A 21,990-nucleotide genomic window follows, 5' to 3' on the forward strand; every position below is an offset into this window, starting at 1 on the left:
TCTGCACGCTGCTGCACGCTGCAGCTCGTAAAATTGCGACTCGCCCCGTCTGTCGCGGACTTTCGGTGACGATTTGGGACTGCCTGACCCCCGTCAACCCGTCAATCCCCATGGGCCGTTGGGCCGATGCAACCACGCGCGCACTTGCTGCATTTGGGGCTCTGCAGGGCATCGATCGATATTGCATGGGTGTGTGTTTCCTTGCACGTACGTTGCAGTTTCAGCAACGGGCATCACAGACGCCTTGTTACAGGTGCACATGTAGGTGGGCGACCAGGCGGGCTTTTGTCACCAACCCAGACAGGAAGCAGCACGCGAGAAAAGGGGCCACCGAGCAAGCAAGTTCAACAGACGAAAAAGGTTCCATTGGTGAATTACGACGAGCAACGCTGCGTCTGGCGAAACGTGGATGTAACCGACGCCGCCTCCAAGTACCTCACTGTCGCCAAGTGACAGCGTGCAATCCCCCGAGGAAAACCGTTGAAAAAGTCTGCGACGCCCTGGTCGGCGGTCGCCACACCCCAGATCCGTGTCAGATAGGGTATCAGCCGAAAGGGGGAATAAATCCATCGAGACCGCTCCGTGGACTTGCCGCGGGAGCGTCCAGGTTTGTTGAGTGGATGGTGGCGGGTGGGCGGCTGGACGCCTTCTGTGGCCGCCGAATTGGTGGTCCAGTGCCACTCAATCCGAGGCGTCCCAGTGCCGCTTGGGGTGGAGGGACGGGGATCTCTCCAGCGCCAGCCAGACGGGCACCCACTGCATCCACCACTAACCACCGGAGCCCCCGTCCACCCGCCGCCTCGGCAAGTGATGGGGGCCATGGTCTCGAGGTTGATTCTCCGAACAACAAAAAAAAGGTTGAGTAAAAAATAACGCCGCATGCATTCTGTAACGCCGTATGCTTGTCTTGCTTCATGGTCGCAGCCGTAACATTTTTGGTTGGTGCTCGGGCACCATCGCCAGTGTCCGCGGCCATACTACGCGAGCACGAGCCGCCGGACATTGGTCGATGATGCCTCCGCCGAGTCTGTGACGGGGCATGTCTAAGACGTGGTGCTCGAGGCGCTGGAGTCGGCCGAGTCCATGGAGTTGGTACGGGCAGCCTTCATACGCTCACTGTAGAGGCCAGCGTGGTCAGCACACAGGTCTCCCCTTTTACACACGTAGACGGGATATGTAGACATACTAGGCGGAGCGGTCTTGCAGGGTGCAAGCCCAGCGGCTGTTGCCCGTCTTGATGTGGAACTTGATGCCCTTGTTGTCGCCAAAGGTAGCGGGCGCAGCAGGCTGGGCCGTGGTCGGAGCGCTCGAGGGCGCGGCGCCAGAGGAAGCAGGAGAGCCAGGCATTGTGTATGTGAGGGTTGTGTGTAAGCCGGAGGCTGTTGGTATGGACGATATGCGATATGCGTTTCGGTTTGGCAATGACAAGCAGGTTAACGGGACAAATAAACGGCAGAGTCAAGGGGAGGGCCCGGCGTCCTCTTATACAATCCCCGAAACAAGTGAGTGGCACCGTCCGTAGGTAACGAGGTATCAAGCTTATCATGGGGTTGGGGGGGGGTTCGAGGGATGGGGATGGGGGGGGCCACACCACGGCTAACCCGGCCACCAAGGCATGACACCTCTTCCGCACGCCTCTCCGTGCCGGACGCCTTGCGTGCTCTGCGATTGTGGCTCCCCTGATCGCTCCGTTTGGTAAGGCGATTTATTTTAGGGTGCCACGCAGGCACGTACAGTGGAAAAAAGGTTGCCAACTGCAGCGGGTGAGCCGTGGTGCCAGGCCCGTTCTGCGACACCAATCGATGCGCCAGCCGAAACAGCCCAAGACCTCGCGGTAGGAACTGTGGATGCTGGTCCTGCACAGTACACGGCCGTCTGGCGGGCAATGGTGAGCCATTTTCTGGAAGGGCACGCCACAGTCTTGACCCCGTTGGAGCAATCTCGGTGCCCCACGATCGTGAGGTGGGTTCGGGATCCGCCCAGGCCAGTCAGTCAACACGTCCCCTGACGAGCGGACGTACGGACGTGGACGGGGTTGAGATGGGCCCTGGAGCCCTGCGCAGGCCCTCGGAATACGTAGAGCCTGCCTGCCTACTGCCCGGTGGTCCATTTGTTACTTATCGTCCAGCAAACGCCGACGGGGCGAGAAGACGATTGACCCTGTTTTGCTCGCCCCGTGGGCCCGGAAATTGCCATGGCGGCGCGGAATCCGTCACGGCAAGGTCGGCGGCTCAGCTGGGGCGGTCTGCCGCGAAGCGGTGCGAGTGCCACAGATATGCACGACTTGGAGGACCTGCGGTTGCAGCATGGCGCTCGACGGACCAGGACCAGGGCCGGAGCCGCCTCGCTTCCGTCCTCCTCATCATCCGTCAGCTGGGAGGGCCAGGGTGAGGGGCGCGCGCGTCTGCTTCAGAAGAGTTTTGGGCTTGACGACAAGATTCTGCCGCGCATAATCCTGACGTCTGGTGCCGTGTCAGACTGTATTACAGCTCGTACGTACTGTCCCTGCAAGACGGCGACGCTCACTCGGCTCCGCGGCGGCGGCGGTTACGGCGGAGCGAGGCCGTGAGACAGACCACGCGGTGCCCGCCCTCGTCCTACCTGGCAGTTCCGATTTCCTTGGGGGCATTCCCATGGACCGGGGGGGGGATGGATGGGTCGGACAACGGCGTTTTTGTGATGCGCGACGCGCGAGGGTGTTGCGCTGCAGGTGCTGGAGAAAGAGAGAAAAATGGAGCCGCCTCCACCGCGCTCGGCGTTTGACCATCCACAGCGGGTGCAACAGAAGGCACCGTCCAGCACCAAGGGATGGATGGTGGGCCGCCCTCGGCCAGTGCCAGGCTAACCCTTGACAGAGAAGCCTGGGCGCAACGTTCTAGAAGGATGGAATGCTGCGAGCCCGCGGCGTCTGCTTCCATTGGGCAGGAGGGCGTCATCATCCGTCGCCACCACCACCACCGCCATTACACACCACCGCCGACGGCGGCGCTCCTTGCCAATCCAGCGTTGCCGGTGATTGATTACCAGGCCGTTCCGCCGCGGACTCCAGGGCTTCTTCGCGCGCAACAACCACCTACCCCCACGGACACTGAGTCGCTCACTCATCAACGATTGCCAATCCCTTGCCTCCACAGGCCCACGACGGCACAATTTAGGTACTGCTCCCTCTGCCCCCAATACCCCCAAGGTGCGTGGCCTGGTGATCGTCGAACGGACCTGCAACAACAACCCACCACCACCGTATTCCATCCCCATGCCCTCCCCGCCCTGATGACCTCCCCCCAGACCCCCTCCCCGCAGTGGCTTGCCAGAGCGAGATGAGCAGGCGTCGTCCCGTTGGAACCCGAAAGCGGCGCGACGCCAACATCCACACACACACACATCAAGCCATGTCTCGAGTCTTGCCCGGCGCCAATCCCTCATCGTCAGTATCAGTACGTCATTCTGCCAGCTCACACCATCCATCCATGATGCGCCCCCGGCGTGCCGTCTGCCGTGACGGAGGGGCGGATGGGCAAGGAAGAGGAATGGCCCAACGAGCTTTATTGCAACGACGCATGCAGCGCACATCGCATGCCGCACCGCGTCGCCTCGCGTCCGGGCAGCTCCTTGCCCGGGCGTCGCTGCAGGCCCCCCTCCGCCTGTGCCAAGAAAGACTTTTAGCAAAGCGAATTGTCACGACTTGCCCTTCTCCGCTCCATCGTCACTCGCCGGAGCAAAAGATTGGCGCACGACCTGCCCAGTGCGCCAGGGTAGATACGTACGCACAATCCACTCGCAGCCCAGAGCCTGACCCCATTGCGGAGGTGGGGGGTTGGCCAAGGCGGGAGGAGAAAGACCATCAGACAGAATTGCGGCACGTTTGTAAACTTTTTTTGGCCTGGCCTTGCGTGCCAGAGTGTGATGGTACCCCATCAGCTACCGTAGATCCTCTATACGGATTACACGTTTCCCGCATTCCCTCGGCGGGATGACACTCAACGCCAAGAGCTTGGAGAAACAAAGGGCGTCATGACTGTCGTCGAAATACGCTCACCTGTTTCACCCGTGCAGAGACAAACGGCATCATCCATTCGAGACCCGGCACGCGAGGCAGGGTGAGACAGACGGGCACCCAGCCGTTGCCGACATGCGTCGATATCACCACCTCATGGGCGCCTTCGTCGGTGGGGGCGAGCCGGTGGCTGAAGCAGCCGTGTGTATTGTGTACTCGTAGGTCCAGCTGTCGAGTTACACCGCAGCGCAATGTACAGTGAGAGCAACGGTCGCGCGCAATTCCGCGGCCAGGCCCGTTGGGCGAAGTTACGTGGAGGACAAGGAGGGGGAGGAGGATGATGGGCGCTGCTGCCAAGAGAGACTATGCGAGCCAAGCTTTGGCCAAATGCTGCGGAGGCGAGAGTCTATTTCCACGTCGCGCGCGGGGTGGCTGAAAGCATGGGGATGGATGGGATGATGGGGTCCTCGTCTCGTCGTTTCGTCGCCACGCGCCTCCCTCCATCTTTCAATTTGGACCCGGCTAAATTCCTTCTGCTGAACATCAGATGGATAATTCCTAGAGTGGCCGCCCTGTCAAAACCTGAAGCTGCGTGGCTTGCAGGCCCGGAAGAAGAGTTGCCCGCCCAGCGCTGCAGGGTAGCCGTCGCGATGCGCTCCTCCATTGAAGCCCCGATCCGCCCCGCCCCAGACGCGTCGATGACCGTCTGGAAGATCGCGGGACGGCCGATGGAGGTGGCTGGCGATCTGTCAAGGCTTTTTCAATGGATGATGCAACAAAAAGTCAATCCTTTTCTTTTCGCGGTGCGTGGGCACAGTGGCTGTACAGTACAGCGTTTTTGTTGCAGAGCACCGGGCCGGAGAATCGCACCCACCAGGTAGGGACGTAGCGCTCACCACCTGTCAAACCGACCTACTGCAGGCCAAGCTTTTCTGCAAGGTAAATCCCTCTACTGCATGCTGCGTGAGGAATATGCACGCCACGCATCGGATTACGGTGTGCAAGAGGGCAGTGAGTGGCATGACCGTCTGCACGTTGGAGTCTGGTTCTGGGCTCCTGGCTTGCAACGGGAAATCGGACTCCGACGTCTGGTTCTCTACCACTTTCTGTCGGAACGCTCGCCGCAAGGCGTCAATCTCCTGAGCAATCGTGATGACTTGTGAGCCGCACAGCTAGACTCAAGGATCATGATTTTCACTCCTTTCAATTTTTTTTTTCTGTTCTTCTTTTCTTGGAGCCTGCGCGCCGGTGTCTACGAGTACTCGTCGCGCAATGAAGCACCCCAACGCGGCCTAGTACAGCGGCTCTTGGCACTGGCGGGACGCGTCACGTAGTGGAAAACGCGTGGGAGAGCTCGTCGCTTGAACCAAAGTGACCCAGGTGAACCAAACCAATGTAGTCTCTCTACAAAGTCGTCGCCGGGTCTTGACCGTGGACAACTCGGACTTTGGAGGGCTCACGTGAATGCTCGTGGGAGGACGTTTCCCCTGGGCCCGGACCGGCTCCGGCCAATTGAGCTCTCTACAGTATTCAGTCGCTCAACGACAGCGACGGAAGCATGTCCTCGCTCATGCAGCTAGCTCTCGAGGTCTGGCGCCGACAGCCCGGGGTGGGGCATGGCGAGGGTGATGTTATTGACGATGCGCCCGTGCTCGACATACTGCGCTGTGCCGATGCTGTGCTCTAACTGGATCCACGACGGCGACATGGCGACATTGTCGTACAGCAGCGTCGTGTCGACGGGACGCTGGTGTCGTGAGGCAGCGGCGAGGAAGAGGTTGGATTGAGGACAGTTAGCCTACAAACCAGGGAAGTACACGTACGAATTATCTAGTTGACAAATGCACAGGCACAAAAATATTGGTTTTGAAGAGATCAATCCCGTCATGGATGATTTGAGTTTCTTCAAGCTACGTATCCGCGGGACTTCAATTAGGGCGTTGCCGGGTTTCGGCCCGGGGCGGGCGCCTGCTAACTAGGCCTATGCGGCGGAAATGGACCTCTTCCAGACCCTTTGGTCTGTTCCCTCTATTCGTTTCGCCAGTTACCCTTGTGGCGGCTGCAGGCACTTTTTGCAGCGAATCTTGGTAATCGAGTAGGCTAACACATCGCAGTGGCTCTTCTGCCACTAGTGGTACCTGTAAACGGCCCGCGTCGTAGGGGACATTGACAAATACGGCGAGGAAACTACGACTATAGACAAAAAGCCAAAGACCAGCAATTGACTGCAATGGCCATGACATCATGAGATGTCTCGCTGCGGCCATGATCGTTATGATGCTGCTTATCAATGAATTGTCTGCATATACGTTGACCTCTTGTGTATTTAAACGGCGGAACACATGCCAAGACGATTCATCGCATTACTCTAAGCCCGCAAGCAGAATATCATTTTCGAAGACTTGAACTACATCCTACAAATCAGGCAACATGACCCCAGCACGCATTCTTCTCGTCCACGGCGCCCTTGCGGACGGCTCCTCGTGGTCCAAGGTCATTCCTCGTCTCCAGGCAGCCGGACACAACGTCACATCTGTGCAACAGCCGCTCACCGGACTCCCAAACGACATCGACGTCGTCAGAACTGCTCTGAAGACCCTCAACTCCCAGAGCAATGTGCCAATCGTTGTTGCCGGACACTCTTTCGGCGGCTTCGCCATAACCAATGCTGCCACCGACACTCCCAACATCAAGGCGTTGGTCTATGTCATGGCCTTCGCTCCGGACGAGGGAGAAACCGTCAACACCCTTAGTGTCGGTTACACCCCCTTGGAGTCGTACAAGTACTTTCTCCCCGACGCAGACGGTCGCCTCGTCCTCGCGCAGCCGGAGTTCTTGAAGTACTTCGCTCCCGATGTCGACCACGCGGATGCTCGTGTCCTGGCTGCCGCGCAGGGCCCCTTCGACGCCGGCCGGTTTGACTTTGCATCCGGAGAGCCTGCGTGGAAGGAGGTCAAGACAATTCACTACGTCATTGCCGAAAAGGACCAGATCATCCAGCCCGAGCTGCAGGCGTTCATGGCGAAGCGCATCAATGCCAAGACTCACACGCTCAAAGATGCTAGCCATGCTGGACTCTACAGCCACGGGGATGCTGTTGCTGACGTTATCCTTGAGGCTGCAAACAGCTGGTAGGCGTCTTCAGTCGCCGTGAGAGTCGGGACGAATGACGGCTCTTGAACCTTGACATCTTGTGCCGCCCCTCGCAGCTCATTACGATTTCATTTCTATTCTGAATGTCCAGTAAACGAAGGCTTAGCTTAAATTCAGTGCAGAAAAATTAACATTATGTCTCGTCGTGCCGGAGCCATCAGTCATCGTGTAAGTTCCCCGGTCCACCAATTGGATCCGCTCAACATAAAGCCCAACACAGCTCGGCCACAAAGTCGTTCTGCCTCTGGAGACGTGACATTGTCATTGGCCATGAAATAAGGGCTAGCCTTCATAGAAGCTATAATTACATGTGTACTGCAAAGTAGTCCCTATAGGGCTGAGACTGTGATGACACCCCTAATCGTGATCCCATGCCGCCCCCACAAGGCTGCTTACTCCCCATGGGTCAAGCCCAGGCAGTCTGGCTGGCATTTGATGCGGGCGAGCCAATCACCACCTGAAGCCTGAGGTGGCTGTTCGGTAATTGCTGCGATGTTGATCGCTCTCACTGATCAAAGTCAGCTTTGACGAAGCACCCTCCACCCGGTAGTGCATAAAACATCATGCAAGTACTGGCAAAGTACAGGGCCCGGATGAATTTGGCCTTGGCGGGGAACCTGGTCGAAATGCCACCAATGCCCATCTATGGGGACAAGAACTTAATCTTGGACTACAATGCTGCTGGCATCAAGATCATTAGCGACCCTCATGTAAGCAAACACTTCGAGAGGGGGGAACGCCCCGAGCTCCTAGCCCTAATTGTTCAGACGTGGACAAACTGGTTGTACGATTAAGCTCCTATGTTGTCTTTGCGTGCCACAATATGTTAATTCATCGCTCCATACCGTCAATTTGGGAAACGAATGCTCTCGTGCTCCTGCGCCTGCCTCACGTAGCGTCGTAGAAGCCTGCAGGAGTGTAGCAAAGTGTACCGCCAAACTTCCACCTTTCAAATAGACATGGCAAGGCTTCTTCCGGGACAGTTGCGGCTAGCCTTCCGGCACACCCAATGAGAGGAAATGGGCTGGCTCGTTGCCTCGAGCGCCCTTTGAGCGCACTATGCCAGTACCGGGTCGAGGGGAGCCGATACCATGCACGACAAGTCTCAAAAGGAGCACAGGCTGTTATAAGCTTATTAGCTTACCGCTGATCCGCAGGGCTGAAGACAGCTGCATCGAGGTCTGGCAGCTGGTTGGGGAAGCCGCAACATTTACGCGAGTCTCAGCCTGAGAAGTAAATACGGATGCCGAAATGACGAATGGGAACACGGCAACACGCCCAGGGTACCTTGGGCGCCGTCCGAACCCTCTACATCACGAACTAGTTCTGGGATTCGTGGCTCGCCGGGACCACTTGATGCGAGATCCGTATCTTGGGGAAATGCAAAGTATTTATAGCCATCGGGTATGGCTCTCAAGCGAAGGGTTACTGTGTTTCCTATCTCTCCATCAATCTGCTCAATACTCTTTTCCTTACGTCTTTGTCATTGCATTTATTTCACTTTGGCGAGCAAAGCAACCCTCGTGGACTCCAACCTTTTACCACGCTGTTCTCCTTTTTTGCATATAATATGGCCGACAGACAGTATCTTGTCCGATTTGGGCCCAACGCCAATTGCACATTCGAGGTAAGACGCAATCCCTGCCTTGAAACTGTCCCGGCCTAAAAGTTGCACCGGACGACGAGCGTCAGCTTACACGGCCAATGACCAGCTCTGCACCATCGACGAAAGCGTGTACGGTTACCGACCGTCGCTGCCTGCGAATATCGCCTTCGCAGCCTTGTTCTCGACGGCAACGATTGTCCACATCATTCTCGGAATCAAGTGGAAGACTTGGTGGTTCATGTGGTGCATGATTCTGGGGTCGACCCATGAAGTCGCCGGCTATGTGGGCAGGATCATCCTGTACATCAACCCGTGGAGCTTTGTCGCTTTCATTATCCAGATCAGTACGTATTGGGAGGTGGATTCGCGGATCGACTGTGCATGTGTCAGTCGCTAACTGCTGCCAGTCTGCATCACACAGGCGCCCGTGTTCTACTGTGCGGCCATCTATGTGCTCCTAGGTCAAACGTGAGCAACTCATCTCCATGTACCACCATTTGTGCTCAGAACTGACCCTTGGCAGCATCGAGAACTATTCCCCTTCACTGGCCAGGTTCCCTACCAAGTACTTCCTCTGGATCTTCCTTCCCTGCGACATCATCTCGCTTACGCTGCAAGGCGTGGGCGGGAGCTTGTCTGCTGCTTCGTCCGGTGACGATGAGACGGGCGTCAACATTGCCATGGCGGGCCTCATCTTCCAAATCGTCACGCTGTTTGCGTTCTGCGGCCTGTTTGGCGACTACCTGGTTCGCCTGTTTCGGTCGGCCAAGCCAGGCCAGATCAGTCCACGACAGAGGATATACTTTTCCTTCCTGAGCCTTGCAGTCTTGGTGACATTGATACGGTGCATATTCCGCGCCGATGAGCTCAAGGCTGGCTACCATGGCGAGCTCATCACGCGAGAAGACTTGTTCATTGGTCTGGAGGGAGTGTAAGTTTCTCGCAAGTGCGGTGTCTAGGCGCTTGAATGGCTTGCTGATTAGCGATTGCAGACTCATCGTGGTCTCAATCTTTTGCCTCTGTCTCGGTCATCCAGGCTACGCGTTCAACGACAAGACAATTCGATATTCTCAAGTCACGAGGGGAGAAGTCACGGGTCAATTGCTGCCCCATGGCATAGAAATGGCTCCCAAGCCCGCTGTGGACCGCTACTACTCGTACGAATCGGGGGGCCACTAGCCCGATACGGCCCCTGGAGAGGGACGATTTCAAGACAGTTTTGGGCAGCGTGAGGTCGCGGTTGGTGCGAAAAAGCCGGGCCGTCTGACATTGTTCCAAGCAACAGCCCAGCCACTGGCAAAGCCTCGGGGATGCCCGACAGCATCATTCAAGGATACCTTGACCCGCAATGAAGCAACTCATCGCATCCGCTCGAGACCTAATCTCAATGAGGAGTGGAATTCGTACAGTCAATGTTCCTCTAGTCCTTTTCCCGACGTGGCTGTGCTAGCCTGGTGCCATGGGGGTTTGTTGAATGTGTGCTGTAGAACGATAACATTAACAGCCGAAGGCTCACGGCAATAAGCCCGGCCCTACCATTGGCCACTCCGCATGGATTGCCCAAGATGGCGCTAATTCTGGCTCCCGGAACAGTGCACAGTCATCATTCCGTCAGCGCAACGTTATGCCGTGGTTCCTTAGTGCTCACGTCTTACTGCTGTTATGTCGATACCGCCCGTTGCACGGAGGATGTTCTTGGAACCGAACGCGACAAACGGAGGTCTCAAGAAGCCGGGCGCAATGATCCAAAGCGCTATATCAATAAATGAAAGGACACTCGTCCTGGAGTTGAGCAGTTGAGCAAGTATTCATTGCAACTATTCGTCAAGCTAGGGAGGAGAAATGGTCAACACGGGGAAGCCAAGCCGAGGCTGCTCGACATGCAAGAAGAGAAAGATCAAGGTACCATGACGCCACGACCGCTGTTACCAATCGGATGGCCAAGAGTTAACAGGTGCCGGTAGTGTGATCTGTCAGAACCCAGTTGCGGACAATGTGTGAAATCGGGCTGGCCCTGCCCCGGCATCCTGTCTGAGGAGGCGGTTCGCTTTCGTGGCAACAAGCTGCGGCGCATTCGAGACGACAGTCCTGCTTCCGGCAGCCTGGCCACTTACACGCTTCTCGTCCCGGCCCGATCCCGATCCAGGTCCCTAACTCCAGCCTTGGCGGTAACCTTGGAAGACCGCGCCACTGCGTTCTTTGTCCACCACTACGTTCGCCAGGGGCACAATGGGTCCCTGTCCGCGCCGGGAGCCCGGGGAACCAATGAATACCTCCCAGCGCTTCTCCGGGAAGAGTGTGTTTCCGATGCGCTCAAGAAGGTCGTTGCGGCTGCTGGCATAGCTGCCATGGCGAATGCTGGGAACTCCACGGCGAGTTGGCGAGGCGAGGCGTACACGCTCTACACCGGAGCGGTTCGCCAGCTACGGAGTGATCTGTACGACCCGGTCAGGTCCAAGTTGGACCACACCCTGGCCGCTGTCATGCTCATGGGGACATTCGAGGTACCCTTTATCCACATTCCCGGACCGCTACGCCATCCCACCCGCAAGCCACCATGATCGCTGACACCATTCGCTGACACCATCAGGTAATCGCATCTGGAGACGCCTCGTCCATGAAGTCTTTCGGTCACCATACGTTAGCGACAGCGCTATGTATTCAATTGCGTGGTAGAGAGCAATTTCGAAGCGAGGTTCAGATCAGGCTTTTTCTTCAGGCCCGAAGACTCATCGTATGCTGTCCGTTGCTCACTTACAATCCCTGCATGGATACTAAAGGCTTCTAGGTCCAGACGTATCACCAGCTACAGCTGGCGATCCCTTATTCTCTAAAGTGCTGGTCCCATTGGGCCGAGACCATCCAGAGCGAGGAAGAGTTTGCTGCCAATCGCTTCTCCGAGATCAACGAGCGCCTCGCCAACGCGCGCGCAGAGATCAAGCAGCAGCGGATTTCGTCTCCCTCTGTCATCGCCTCGAGGCTCCTCAAGTTTGACGACGAGATCGAGGCCTGGCGGCGAGACTTGCCAGCGTCCTGGGCCTACAAGTCGTACTGCTCTGTGCGGTCTACCAGGAGCCCTCCCAGTGAGGTCTTTGAGAGCCACTACGACAAGTATCCGGACCTGTGGATCGCGTCGACCTGGAACAACTACCGATCTGTCCGGCTCTTGATTCACGAGGCCATCATAGCCGCGACACTGAAACACGGGTCAGAGGAGGAGATCGCGAACCTCACAGCGTCGATGGCGGTCCTGGCGAGGATGGCCAGGGACATATGTAATAGCGTGGCGTACATCATGGGCCGTGGTCGCGAAGGGTCTCGGTCGCCCACGCCTGAAGACGGCAACGGCTCCGCCTCTCCAGGGGGCTACTTGCTCTTGTGGCCGTTGTTCCTCGCGGGCATGCTCAGGACGACTCGCAGGGTCCAGCGGGCGTGGATCACTTCCGAGATTCGACACATTGGAACAACGATGGGGATTCACTTGGCCATTTCGATGGCGAGGGTGCTGGTAGAGCATAACAAGTCGTTTTCGGATGCCGAGGTGTGGTTCATAGGGCAATTCTACCCATGATGCAGAAATGGGCTGTAGCAAGTTGCATGGTGAATTCATTCGGTGACTTGGTCCCGGGCTCACTTTGACGCTTGGCCGCGCGTACATCTCTCACATTGCCAAAAAAAAAAAAAAAGGTGACCATCGCCGGCCAAAACTCAGGGGTGTTTGCATCATTCCCCGGCGCACAGCGTGGGGCGGTCAATCGCTTTGAAGGGCTGTCGGCTAGTGTCGTCGACGGCCCGGCCGTTGTCGAGCCCCGAGCCCAGCCCTACAGCGATGATGCACTGTCGCCATGTGGTGTTCCATCGCTCAGCCCTACCCGACCCTCATGGTCGTCGCCGCCAGCTCTGCGACGACTCACATCCGCCGCTCCTCGCACCGCCGTTCTAATTTTTCATCATTCTGCATCACGGCAAATGTGAAAGACTATTTTTACTATAAAAAAAGTCACCGAGCCGGCAGGCAATGGACTCCTAGTCTTGCGACGGGTATATCCCAGGGCCGCGTCGTTTGGCTTACACGGTGACGCGTTCCGACCCGTTTTGGATCCTTTGGCGGCATGCCGGCAGTCTCGACACGGCTTAGTCCCCTGGGTTGGACTGAAGCAGGACAACTGCGGTCGCAGAAACGCATCATCGCTCATTGAAGGGAGGGTGTCACCTTACAGGCTCGTATCTCGTAACCTTGTTGTCGCCCTGTCGTTGCGCTCCTACCAGACGTCGGGACGGCGGTTCTCTCCAACGGCCCCGTCTGGGTAGACCACTGGATACCGGCCACAACGGCCCTGGACCACCGCAACAAGCTGTACCCGGGGCCGGGGTTGATGGCCAGACTCCGTCACAACAGACACAGCGCATTACGCGTCATCCGCTGCGACCCTGGGTCTGCTTACACACGTTGCTGTGTGTGGACATGGCGATGAGCCTCAGAGTTTACGCAAAGCCTGTTGCAGCCATGGACGCCATCTCCTCGACGTCGCCGCGATGCATGCAGGGCAGTAGTATAAGTGCAATGGACAGAGACGCCGCAGGGTGATTGACTAGCAAAAGACAACAATCGCGACCGTGTAGCTGCAAGTTCCTCACAGCTGGATCCAACAAGACGCCCATTCACATAGCCGGTATGGCTACGCCGACACCAAGTCTGGGACCGACCCGGACATTCGCCGCGACGTCCACGGCGACCTGCACCACGGCCGTGCCGGACAGGTACGGTCACGTCCCGGGAGACGCGTGCAACGCCTACTACGACTTCTACCCGAGCTTCGGTGGGAATCTGGCCTTTGCCGCTCTCTTTGCCTTCAGCACCGTGGGTCACCTGGTGGAGGCCATTGTTTTCAAGAAGCGGTTTTGCTGGGTCGTCATAATGGGCGGACTGTGGGAGACGGCGGCCTTCATCATCAGAACCCTCGGTTCGCACAACCAGCAGGAGATGCAGTTTGCCCTATGGGGGCAGCTTCTCTTTCTCCTAGCCCCCTTGTGTACGCCCTCTCCTCCTGTCAGACTTTCGCGGTCTCCCACTGTCAAACATCGAGCATCCACTCACTACCTCACCTGCATTAACAGGGATCAACGCCTTCGTGTACATGACGGTCGCGCGCATGGTGCACTTTGGCCTGCCGAGCCAAAAGATCTGGGGCATCCGGGCGGCGAGGATGACGCTGCTCTTCGTGTGGTTGGACATTGTGTGCTTCCTCGTGCAGGGCGGCGGCGGCAGCATGCTGTCGGGCGACAACTCGGCCGACGTGCGGCGCATCGGGTCCAAGGTGTACATGTCTGGCGTGGGGCTGCAGCTGGCGTTTGTGCTCGTCTTCATCGTCCTGACGGTGTGCTTTTACGTCGAGATGCGGCGCGTCACGGGCGGCAGGATGGGGCTGATGCGATGGCTAACGCTGGCGATGATTGCGGTGCTGCTGTTCATTGTGGTGAGTAACCTTGACCAACCACGGCTGTTGCTCCAGTTAGGAGAGCGCGCGAGGGAGAAAGACAGCGAGGCGAGGATATGCTGACAACTTGGTCCACGGCAGATGCGCATCGTCTATCGCCTCGTCGAGTTCAGCCCCGGCGCGGGCATGGACAACCCGCTCCTGACGAGCGAGATATACCCCTTCATGCTCGACGCGTTCCCGATGCTGGTGGCGCTGGTGCTGCTCAACGCCATGCACCCGGGGTTCGTGCTTCGTGGACCGGAGAGCGAGTTCCCGCGCCTCAGCCGCGCGGAGAAGAAGGCGCTCAAGGCGCAGAAGAAGGAGGACAAGCGGCGGCGCAAGGAGGAGAAGAAACGAGGCAAGAGCGGGCGCCCGAGCAGTGAGTACGCGCTGGCGGACGACGTGCGCCGGGGGACGGGAAGCGAGAGCGAGTGGGAGAGGGCGCAGAGGGTTTAGACAGCGCCATGCACACTCTGCATGTGAGGCCTTTAAAGACGAGTAATTCGCAATTGACGTTCAGTAGACGACTTACACACGGACGATTCAACTGTGCAAGCAGAGGACACTGGTTGCCTGATTAGGAAATTTCATCCACCTAGGGGGCGTGGAACCAACAGTAGGGTAAATAGCGCAGCCAGATTCCACAAGCGAGCCAACCAGCTCAGCAACCATCCAACAGCGTGATTGGTTTAGTGGTAAAATTCTCCGTTGCCATCCGAGCAACGTCGGGGAGCCCTGGGTTCGATTCCCAGATCACGCAAGACTCTTTCTTTTTGACCTCCTTCACGAATCGTTGCAGATTTACTTTTGTCATTCGTGTTGCTATTTTTGCTTTTTGCTTGCGACCGTTGGCTCAGCAGCGGACCGCTTTGACGGTGGCATTTTGTGACTGCCTGAATCTGGCACAAGCCGAGAAGCGATATGACACTTTTGTGCGAAGCTGTACCGTAATGCGCGCGCGTTAGGTACTCAATCGGAGGCGATCGGATCGAGACCATGGGCTCGGTGCCTCGCTGGTGTCTGTGAGGTATCGCACAGCAGTCACGACAGCACAGCCATTGTGCCGTACGCGAGCGTGCTGCTTCTGGGTGGTTGGGGCTGGGGCGCTGCCAGACCCAGTCGGGAGCCATGTGCTCTGGGAGACCCCTGGGGTCTGGGCCGACAGAACTGACTGACGGTGGCTGCGCCATGATACGAGCCGGTTTCTAAGAAAAGAAGCCCGGACCATCGCATCGCCGCACTGTGGGCTACCCCGGCTTTGCGCCGAGCGATACAGTGCGTACGTGCGAACCGACCAAAAAAGCCGCTGGCAAGCAGGGCGCCACCCCCAGGCGCTAGGTCTGCTCGGGCAATGGTGCCACCGCCCTTCAGGGACTTTGGGGGACCTGCTGGCGGGGGTTCGACGTTGACGAGGCGCCAACCTTCAGCCCGCCCACCTGCCATGCCCATCCGCCACGGGGTGAGGCATGCATCGAAGGCATGGCAGGGCATGGCAAGGCGTGGGTGGATTGAGGATGGCATCACCAGCGCCGGCCGGCCGACTGGCGGCGGCGGTGCACAGCCCTCGGAGTGAGCCCTACCCGTCCCGCCAGGCCGATCGTGGCCCCCGCTGCTGCGACGACGACGACGTTTCTTTGTTCCGCCGCGGCGCTCCCTGCCGTGCGCGGGGGCCCTCGGCGGGGTGTACAACTGCACGTAGGTACGATGCGGCAGCGTGTCCCGCATCTCACCACGTCGCGGGTGATCGGCGGCGGCGGCGGCGGCGGCGACGGGCAGCGGCGATGGATCACGACGTGGCACGGTGGAGCGGTGTCGCTTACACGTACGCTCGCAGTTACGAACGTGCAACAACAACAAAACCCGCCAAGCTTGCGTTGGCCAGCTGAAGGCATCTCGCCTCCTCTCGAGCGAGCGAGCAAGCGAGCAGCTCTCCTCCCTCCTCCTCTCTCATCCCTCTGATGAGTGCTAATCAAGTTGGGCCGAGGCCGAGGGCGCGGGCTGGCACCGGCCCCGGGTGGAGAGGCCCAAACGGGCCCTGAGCGCCGGCGTCGAGCAGATCGGCAGCAAATTGCGTGCATGCATTGGCAGCGCAGCGCATTGCGCAGTGGCGCGCGAACAAGGCCGCCGTCACTTGATAAAATGGACACGAGAAGAGCGAGGCGAGTCCTCCAGCGGAGACTGTGAGGAGTGAGCCAGGAGTGTGTAGGCAGGGCAGCCTGGCCGCCCGTCAGCTGCAGCGCCGGTTCGCCCAGCCACCCGCCGATGCCACCCTCCTCCTGCGCGCGGACGCCACGGCCTCGTGGGCTGTACCTTGCACTTGCACACTTGGCGGCCTGGCTCTTTGTTCCCCTTCTCGCGGTGGTGGTGGTGGCCCCCAGTCTCTCTGCTCATGGCACATTTTTACGAGGCGGGAAAGGCTGCGACGCCTGCCCAAAGCGAGTCAGCGCATGGGAAGCCCTACCTAGGTAATAATTAATACATATGACAGGTGTTGCCCGCTGGCCCGGCTGCGCGCCACTTTCCTTCCCGTCGTCTCTTGGGTTGAACGATTCCTGCTGCTGAGGCGACTGGACTGTACTGTCAGGTCGGGTCTGTTATCGCCCAGGCGCCAATAATTCGTACCTGCCGGTCATTTCGAGATCCCGCGAGTGCCCCCGTCGACCGCGCCTGCAGTCAGCGGTACTTGGCGTCTACTCCGTGCCTTATCGACCCGAGCCGAGCCTCTGTCTGCCAGCACAAGCAACAGCAGCAGCAGCGGCAGCAGCAACAGCGGCAGCAGCAACAGCGGCAATAATACGAGGCAGCCCACTTCCCGCTCGTCGGCTGCGAGCCACTCACTCACTCATCAGGCACGACCGCCCACCACCACCGCCCATCATATCGACCTATTCGCCTCGCTCTTCGTCATCTTATTACTACGGTTCCCGCCTGCTTCGTACGACCCTGCGCGACGGCCGGCATCCGACTTTCCTTGCCGACTGCCGCCCACGCCCAGTCCTTCCTCGCGCCCTCTCCTCTCCTCTCCTCCCATCCTCGCATCGCCCACTCGAGCGACGCATCGGGCCAGCCAGCTCCTCTATTCTCCTCCACCCATTCCTCGCCCACTCACACCACCACGAGTATGCCACTTGCTTCTTCTTGGATAGAGCAATCATAGCCTGCGCGGGCTCGATCCATCTTTTGCGCATACTCGTACGACGTACAAGGAGCATCCTCACAATAAAATGACCGCCAGACTTTCGCGCCAACGCTTACCACCGCCCTCGGCGGGTGGCCTCGCCCTCGCCGCCGCCGCCGCCTTGCTGCAGCTCGCGAGCGGCCATGTGCTGCCCCGAGAGACGAAAACTGTTCACTTTCGCCCGCTCAAGGTCGAACCATGGCCTCTCGCCGCCGCCACCGCCGTGCCTGCGCATGCGCCCTCTCCCGCTCCCACGGCGCCCGTCGAGCTTCGCGATGATCACACCCTCTACAACACCGTCTGTGGCTACATAGGAGGAGACCCGGCGCTGCCTGCGACGTGTATGGCAGGATCGCACTGCGCCGTCGACGTCGAGCACGGCGCTATCGGCTGCTGCCCTAACGGAGGCGACTGCAACAGCGGCATCTTCACCGGCTGCGTCGACAAGAACAGCGGCCCGCAGACGGCCGACGACCCTTATGTCTACACCTGTGCCGGCAAGAATGTCTGTTACAAGAACACGTTTGACGGCGGCTACTTCCAATACGGCTGCGGCAGTGCCTCCAACCTGGCCACCAGCGTCGCCACCAGCGCGTCGGGACGCAGCGCCTTGCACTTGAGCCACATGACGGTCTCTCTGACGGCCACGGCCACGGCCCGTACCACGCCCACCACCATCGGATCCTCCACCACCTCGGACACTAAGTCTGACTCCGAGCCGGGTAGTACCCAAGCATCGCCATCGACGTCCGCTACTGGCGATGCCGTGGCGCCCAAGAAGGAATCGAGCTCGCCCAACACGGGCGCAATCGTCGGAGGCACAGTCGGAGGCGTCGCCTTTGTCGTCGCCCTGGTTGCGCTCGGTCTCTTGTTGTGGAGGCGGAAACGAGGTAACACACGACGAGGCCCGGGGCCTAACCAGGACACAAAGTATATCAGGTGAGACATGTCTCCCCTCTACACTCTACCCACCTTTCGACGAGACACATGTGCTAATGGCGGCCGCAGCCCAATGTCCGATGCCCGTCGAGACTTTGAGGCGTTGCCTTCATCTCACGAAGCCTCGGAGCGGGAACTCCCGTTACAGATGCCGCCAGCGAATAGGAACGCAGACATTGTCAGCCCCGACAGTTCGGATGGCGATGTCGGCATGGCGCACCAACAGCACGATTATCTGCGAGACGGAGTGCCTCCAGAAGGAGTCACGGTGGGTCGCGGCGCCGACTACGCGTTGGACCACGATCGAGTTCCGTTGACGAGGGAAATCGACGACTTTTCTCACGGGTTCAACTCGGCACTCGAGAACATTCAAGAAGACGACAGCCCGACGCAGCCCAACACGGATTACATGTCGGCGTATCCGGGCCCGCGGCGAGACAGGAGTGGGGGAGGGATATTGTGGCAACAGAACCGCCGGCAGGCTCGCAACCCTATGTGGATGTGAGCGGCGGGACGACGACCAAGTGCTTCCCTTTGTGATTCATCAGTTAGGGCTGACAAGGAGCCCACTTGTATATGTGGATGAAAAGCAGGCCGGCGTTTAGGTATTGCTATCAGCCCGGGCGGGCTCCTTTCCTTTGTTTTGGCTTGATACCCTCCCGAGCCGACGAGACTCGGGCTTCAAAGAAGCTATTCGTATCCACCTCATGGGGCATGACATGGAAATAGCGCTTCATTATAGCGTGCTTATCGCGGAGGATCTGGTGCAGTCTCAGAGTGCATTGCGTACACTACACTGGGACCAGGAATACCAAGGCAGCAACTTAATTGAGATGGCTAAGCAGTGCCCCGTGAAGTGTGAGAACACCAAGTGCTCGCGAAGCCAACATCTCCTCGCAAAGCTGCGGATGGAGGCCACGAAGACGTTCTGGATTACGAGGGTGGCTTCACAGGCGTCCCGTCGTCGGCCCACCAGCACTCTTCGTCCGAGCCGTTGCCGTTACCGCCATACTCGCCGATGCAGGTCATGCTCTTGTACCCTTTGTTGTCCGGTGAATTTTCTCTCTCTGTCATCGTTGCACTCGTGGTCGACGTCTTGATCACTGGAGCTACTGCTTGGGCTTTCTCCGGGACGTCCCTAGGCAGAGGCCGCTTGAGTCCCAGTCGCTCGGGCCACGGAGGCGTATCACGCCCGGCGAGATGGTTTGGCCCTTTATCCACTGCGTCATGCGAGCTTCTGCCCATCAGTCGCCTGAAGTCCACAACCCAGGGCCGCGGCTCGAGAAAGAGGTCATCGCGCCTGGCGACGGTGTACGGCTCCTGAGCCTTGTCTTGCGTAGGGAGCGTCCACAGCCGCTTGTTGTCGACGATGGGGCCCGACGGGGGCCTGCTGCCGTGCCCGGCGGGAGGGCACGTCTTGTTGGCGCGGAAGTAGTTCCACAGGGTGTGCATGCGGCGGATCTGCCCTGGCGTGAAGCCCTCCGACATGTCCCCGAAGGCCATGACGTTTTTGCTGGGGCAGCGTGCGAAGTCCTCGAAGCAGTGCAGTGGCGTGGCGGGCGTGTCGTCGACGCGGTCGCCCGCTTCGGAGCAGAAGTCCTCGACGGGGTGGAGTAGTCCCAGCCAGACGGCAGTCATCTGCACGGCCACGGGCGACGACGCCCACGTGCCCGTGTTTTGCAGGAAGATGCCGTCCGGAAGCACCATCGTGTCGGACAAGTTGCGCGGTGCCAGGGCGCCGTTCACGTGGTCGCCGAACCTGTACGGTCTGCCAAAGTAGATGTTGAGGTCCTTGCCGCATCCCCTGTGGTGGGCCCGCAGGACTCCATCGTCGATGAGCCCGACCCCCTTGGCGTCGACGACGGTTTCGCTGTCGCGGAGGGTGAAGGAGATGTTGGCGGGGCGGAACCAGTCGTTGAGCATGTAAATGTACTGGCTGACGAACAGCTTCTGTCGGCTTTCTCTGTGAGCCCACTCTCACACTCAACGCAAAAGGCACGGAAACTGGATGAAAGAGGAGGGGGAGAGATGGGGGAGGAGGGACTTCACCTTTGAGCGGGGGCTCGCCGATGACTTGACGATCGTGTGTGCGTACACGTCGATCTCGATGGGCTTATACTCGTACGTCTTGTTCCGCTCCAGGGCGGCCATGAGATCGTTGATCTCATGGGCGCCGCCGTGGTATGCCCGCCATATCGAACAATGGGGTTCCGAGTGTGCCTGGAGACGGCCGAAGCGGTCGTCTACGTCTTCTGGAGTGCTGGTGGTGGTGGTGGTGGTGGTGGTGGCGGCGACGGCGGCCGATGCAGCCAGCAGCAGGCCTTGGAGGACAATGACCGACAACATTGGTATACCACTTGCTAATCCGTTCTCACAATAGTAGTGCCGATATCTTTATGCAATCTGCGCGGGATGGTAAAATAGCTGGGGACAATGGTGAAGGCTCCTCCCAGACACGGCGAGGGCAACGCTCTCGCTTTTATATGCGCCTGCCACCAGACGTCCTGCCGCATTGATGGGGGAGGGCGCTGCTGGACCACCACGGACCCCATATTACACAGTTCCTTGGCTCGCTCAAGAATGCTATGCTGGCATCGCTTCTGTCGCGCGAGTGCAACCAGACATGAGGGGTAGGTGGGTTTGGTGTAGTCAGTAACAGGCCACGATCAAGTTGTCATTCATGGTACGCATATCGTGCCGAGACGACGAACGAGGGTTGTTCATGCCCCGAACGTGTCAGATGACTTCCGTATAGCAAAAGTCAACGATAGGGGTACGCGACTCCGCGCTGCTACCAAGGGCTGGAGAGGACGGTTTGTGAAGTCATGGCCCTCCATGCTGCCCGCCGTGTGGGACACAAAGACGTCCGCAGCTTGCAGAACCAGCCGTAAGTTTTATTCCTTTCGGAACGAGGGGTATAGCCAGGTGATATAAGGCTGTCATGGTTCTGCATTTTGAACTTACCCGTGGCCGCATTGTCCGGCGTGGGTTTGCCGGCGCGGCGCATAGACCCCAGGTGTGAGGGGTTGCCGCACCCTCTTGACTGGGTATTGCCACGAAGACACACGTCGTCAAAGAATCTAGGTTCGACACAGCATACCAATGCCTGGTTTGACGCCTAAGATCAAGCGATCTGTTGTCCCGATCATGCGAATATGGTGTTGCCCGACAGACGAGCACGGGCATTGACGGACGTGATTGCACGCATGTATGTAGGCCTCGACCTCGCTCGAGCTGTACTCGCCCATGAGCCCTGGGGGTAAGTCCCAATCTGCCATATGAACTTTAGTAGCTCCCATCGCAATGAGCAGTCTCGCGCATTGAGTAGACTAAGAATGCTGCCCTTGACATCAGAGCGAAAGCATCGGGTCGACCTCAAGAGAACATTACCCGGAGGGCCTGTCCGGTGAACTTGCTTCTTGCGTGAGGTCAGAAGCTCGGAGGCAGAGTAACGATGATAGAATAACTGTGCTTAGGGCGAGAAATGAGATTGCAATCTCGCAAGGGAAGTCTTCCAGGTGTCGCGGCAAGACTGTGCGCTCCATGAAAGAAGTTCTTTCTATTGCGGTGCCGGTGAAGTTCGGATATAATTATATACGTATCCGCTCTAAAACTAGGTACTAAAATGTCATTACAGCAA

The 21,990-nt window shown here is 58.6% G+C and overlaps 7 protein-coding genes and 1 non-coding gene across 8 annotated transcripts; 6 read left to right on the plus strand and 2 right to left on the minus strand.

Annotated features, from left to right (window-relative positions):
• Window positions 1-1,043: 1,043 nt before the first annotated feature.
• PLICBS_003675 (uncharacterized protein) lies at window positions 1,044-1,347 on the minus strand (the record flags this gene model as incomplete). The annotated part of the gene is made up of 2 exons (XM_018323440.1): window positions 1,044-1,116; window positions 1,187-1,347. The coding sequence occupies 2 exons, from the start codon at window positions 1,345-1,347 to the stop codon at window positions 1,044-1,046; spliced, it is 234 nt and encodes a 77-aa protein (XP_018178670.1).
• Window positions 1,348-6,424: 5,077 nt separating this feature from the next.
• On the plus strand, window positions 6,425-7,129 carry PLICBS_003676 (uncharacterized protein; the record flags this gene model as incomplete). The annotated part of the gene is made up of 1 exon (XM_018323441.1): window positions 6,425-7,129. One exon carries the CDS (start codon window positions 6,425-6,427, stop codon window positions 7,127-7,129), a length of 705 nt encoding a protein of 234 aa, XP_018178671.1.
• A 653-nt stretch (window positions 7,130-7,782) lies between these two features.
• Window positions 7,783-9,932, plus strand: PLICBS_003677 (uncharacterized protein; the record flags this gene model as incomplete). The annotated part of the gene is made up of 5 exons (XM_065600269.1): window positions 7,783-7,857; window positions 8,860-9,097; window positions 9,161-9,221; window positions 9,277-9,684; window positions 9,746-9,932. 5 exons carry the CDS (start codon window positions 7,783-7,785, stop codon window positions 9,930-9,932), a joined length of 969 nt encoding a protein of 322 aa, XP_065456341.1.
• Window positions 9,933-11,018: 1,086 nt separating this feature from the next.
• On the plus strand, window positions 11,019-12,324 carry PLICBS_003678 (uncharacterized protein; the record flags this gene model as incomplete). The annotated part of the gene is made up of 3 exons (XM_065600270.1): window positions 11,019-11,049; window positions 11,097-11,257; window positions 11,542-12,324. The coding sequence occupies 3 exons, from the start codon at window positions 11,019-11,021 to the stop codon at window positions 12,322-12,324; spliced, it is 975 nt and encodes a 324-aa protein (XP_065456342.1).
• A 1,104-nt stretch (window positions 12,325-13,428) lies between these two features.
• PLICBS_003679 (uncharacterized protein) lies at window positions 13,429-14,689 on the plus strand (the record flags this gene model as incomplete). The annotated part of the gene is made up of 3 exons (XM_018323444.2): window positions 13,429-13,786; window positions 13,872-14,230; window positions 14,333-14,689. The coding sequence occupies 3 exons, from the start codon at window positions 13,429-13,431 to the stop codon at window positions 14,687-14,689; spliced, it is 1,074 nt and encodes a 357-aa protein (XP_018178674.1).
• Window positions 14,690-14,911: 222 nt separating this feature from the next.
• PLICBS_003680 lies at window positions 14,912-14,993 on the plus strand. Its single transcript has one exon. It is a non-coding gene; the product is annotated as a tRNA-Gly (tRNA).
• A 2,464-nt stretch (window positions 14,994-17,457) lies between these two features.
• PLICBS_003681 (uncharacterized protein) lies at window positions 17,458-18,855 on the plus strand (the record flags this gene model as incomplete). The annotated part of the gene is made up of 2 exons (XM_018323446.2): window positions 17,458-18,350; window positions 18,420-18,855. 2 exons carry the CDS (start codon window positions 17,458-17,460, stop codon window positions 18,853-18,855), a joined length of 1,329 nt encoding a protein of 442 aa, XP_018178676.2.
• Window positions 18,856-19,283: 428 nt separating this feature from the next.
• On the minus strand, window positions 19,284-20,501 carry PLICBS_003682 (uncharacterized protein; the record flags this gene model as incomplete). The annotated part of the gene is made up of 2 exons (XM_018323447.2): window positions 19,284-20,300; window positions 20,400-20,501. The coding sequence occupies 2 exons, from the start codon at window positions 20,499-20,501 to the stop codon at window positions 19,284-19,286; spliced, it is 1,119 nt and encodes a 372-aa protein (XP_018178677.2).
• Window positions 20,502-21,990: the final 1,489 nt, after the last annotated feature.

Source organism: Purpureocillium lilacinum (assembly GCF_023168085.1).
Source record: "Purpureocillium lilacinum CBS 284.36 DNA, scaffold_2, whole genome shotgun sequence".
In the NCBI taxonomy this organism is placed as follows: domain Eukaryota; kingdom Fungi; phylum Ascomycota; class Sordariomycetes; order Hypocreales; family Ophiocordycipitaceae; genus Purpureocillium; species Purpureocillium lilacinum.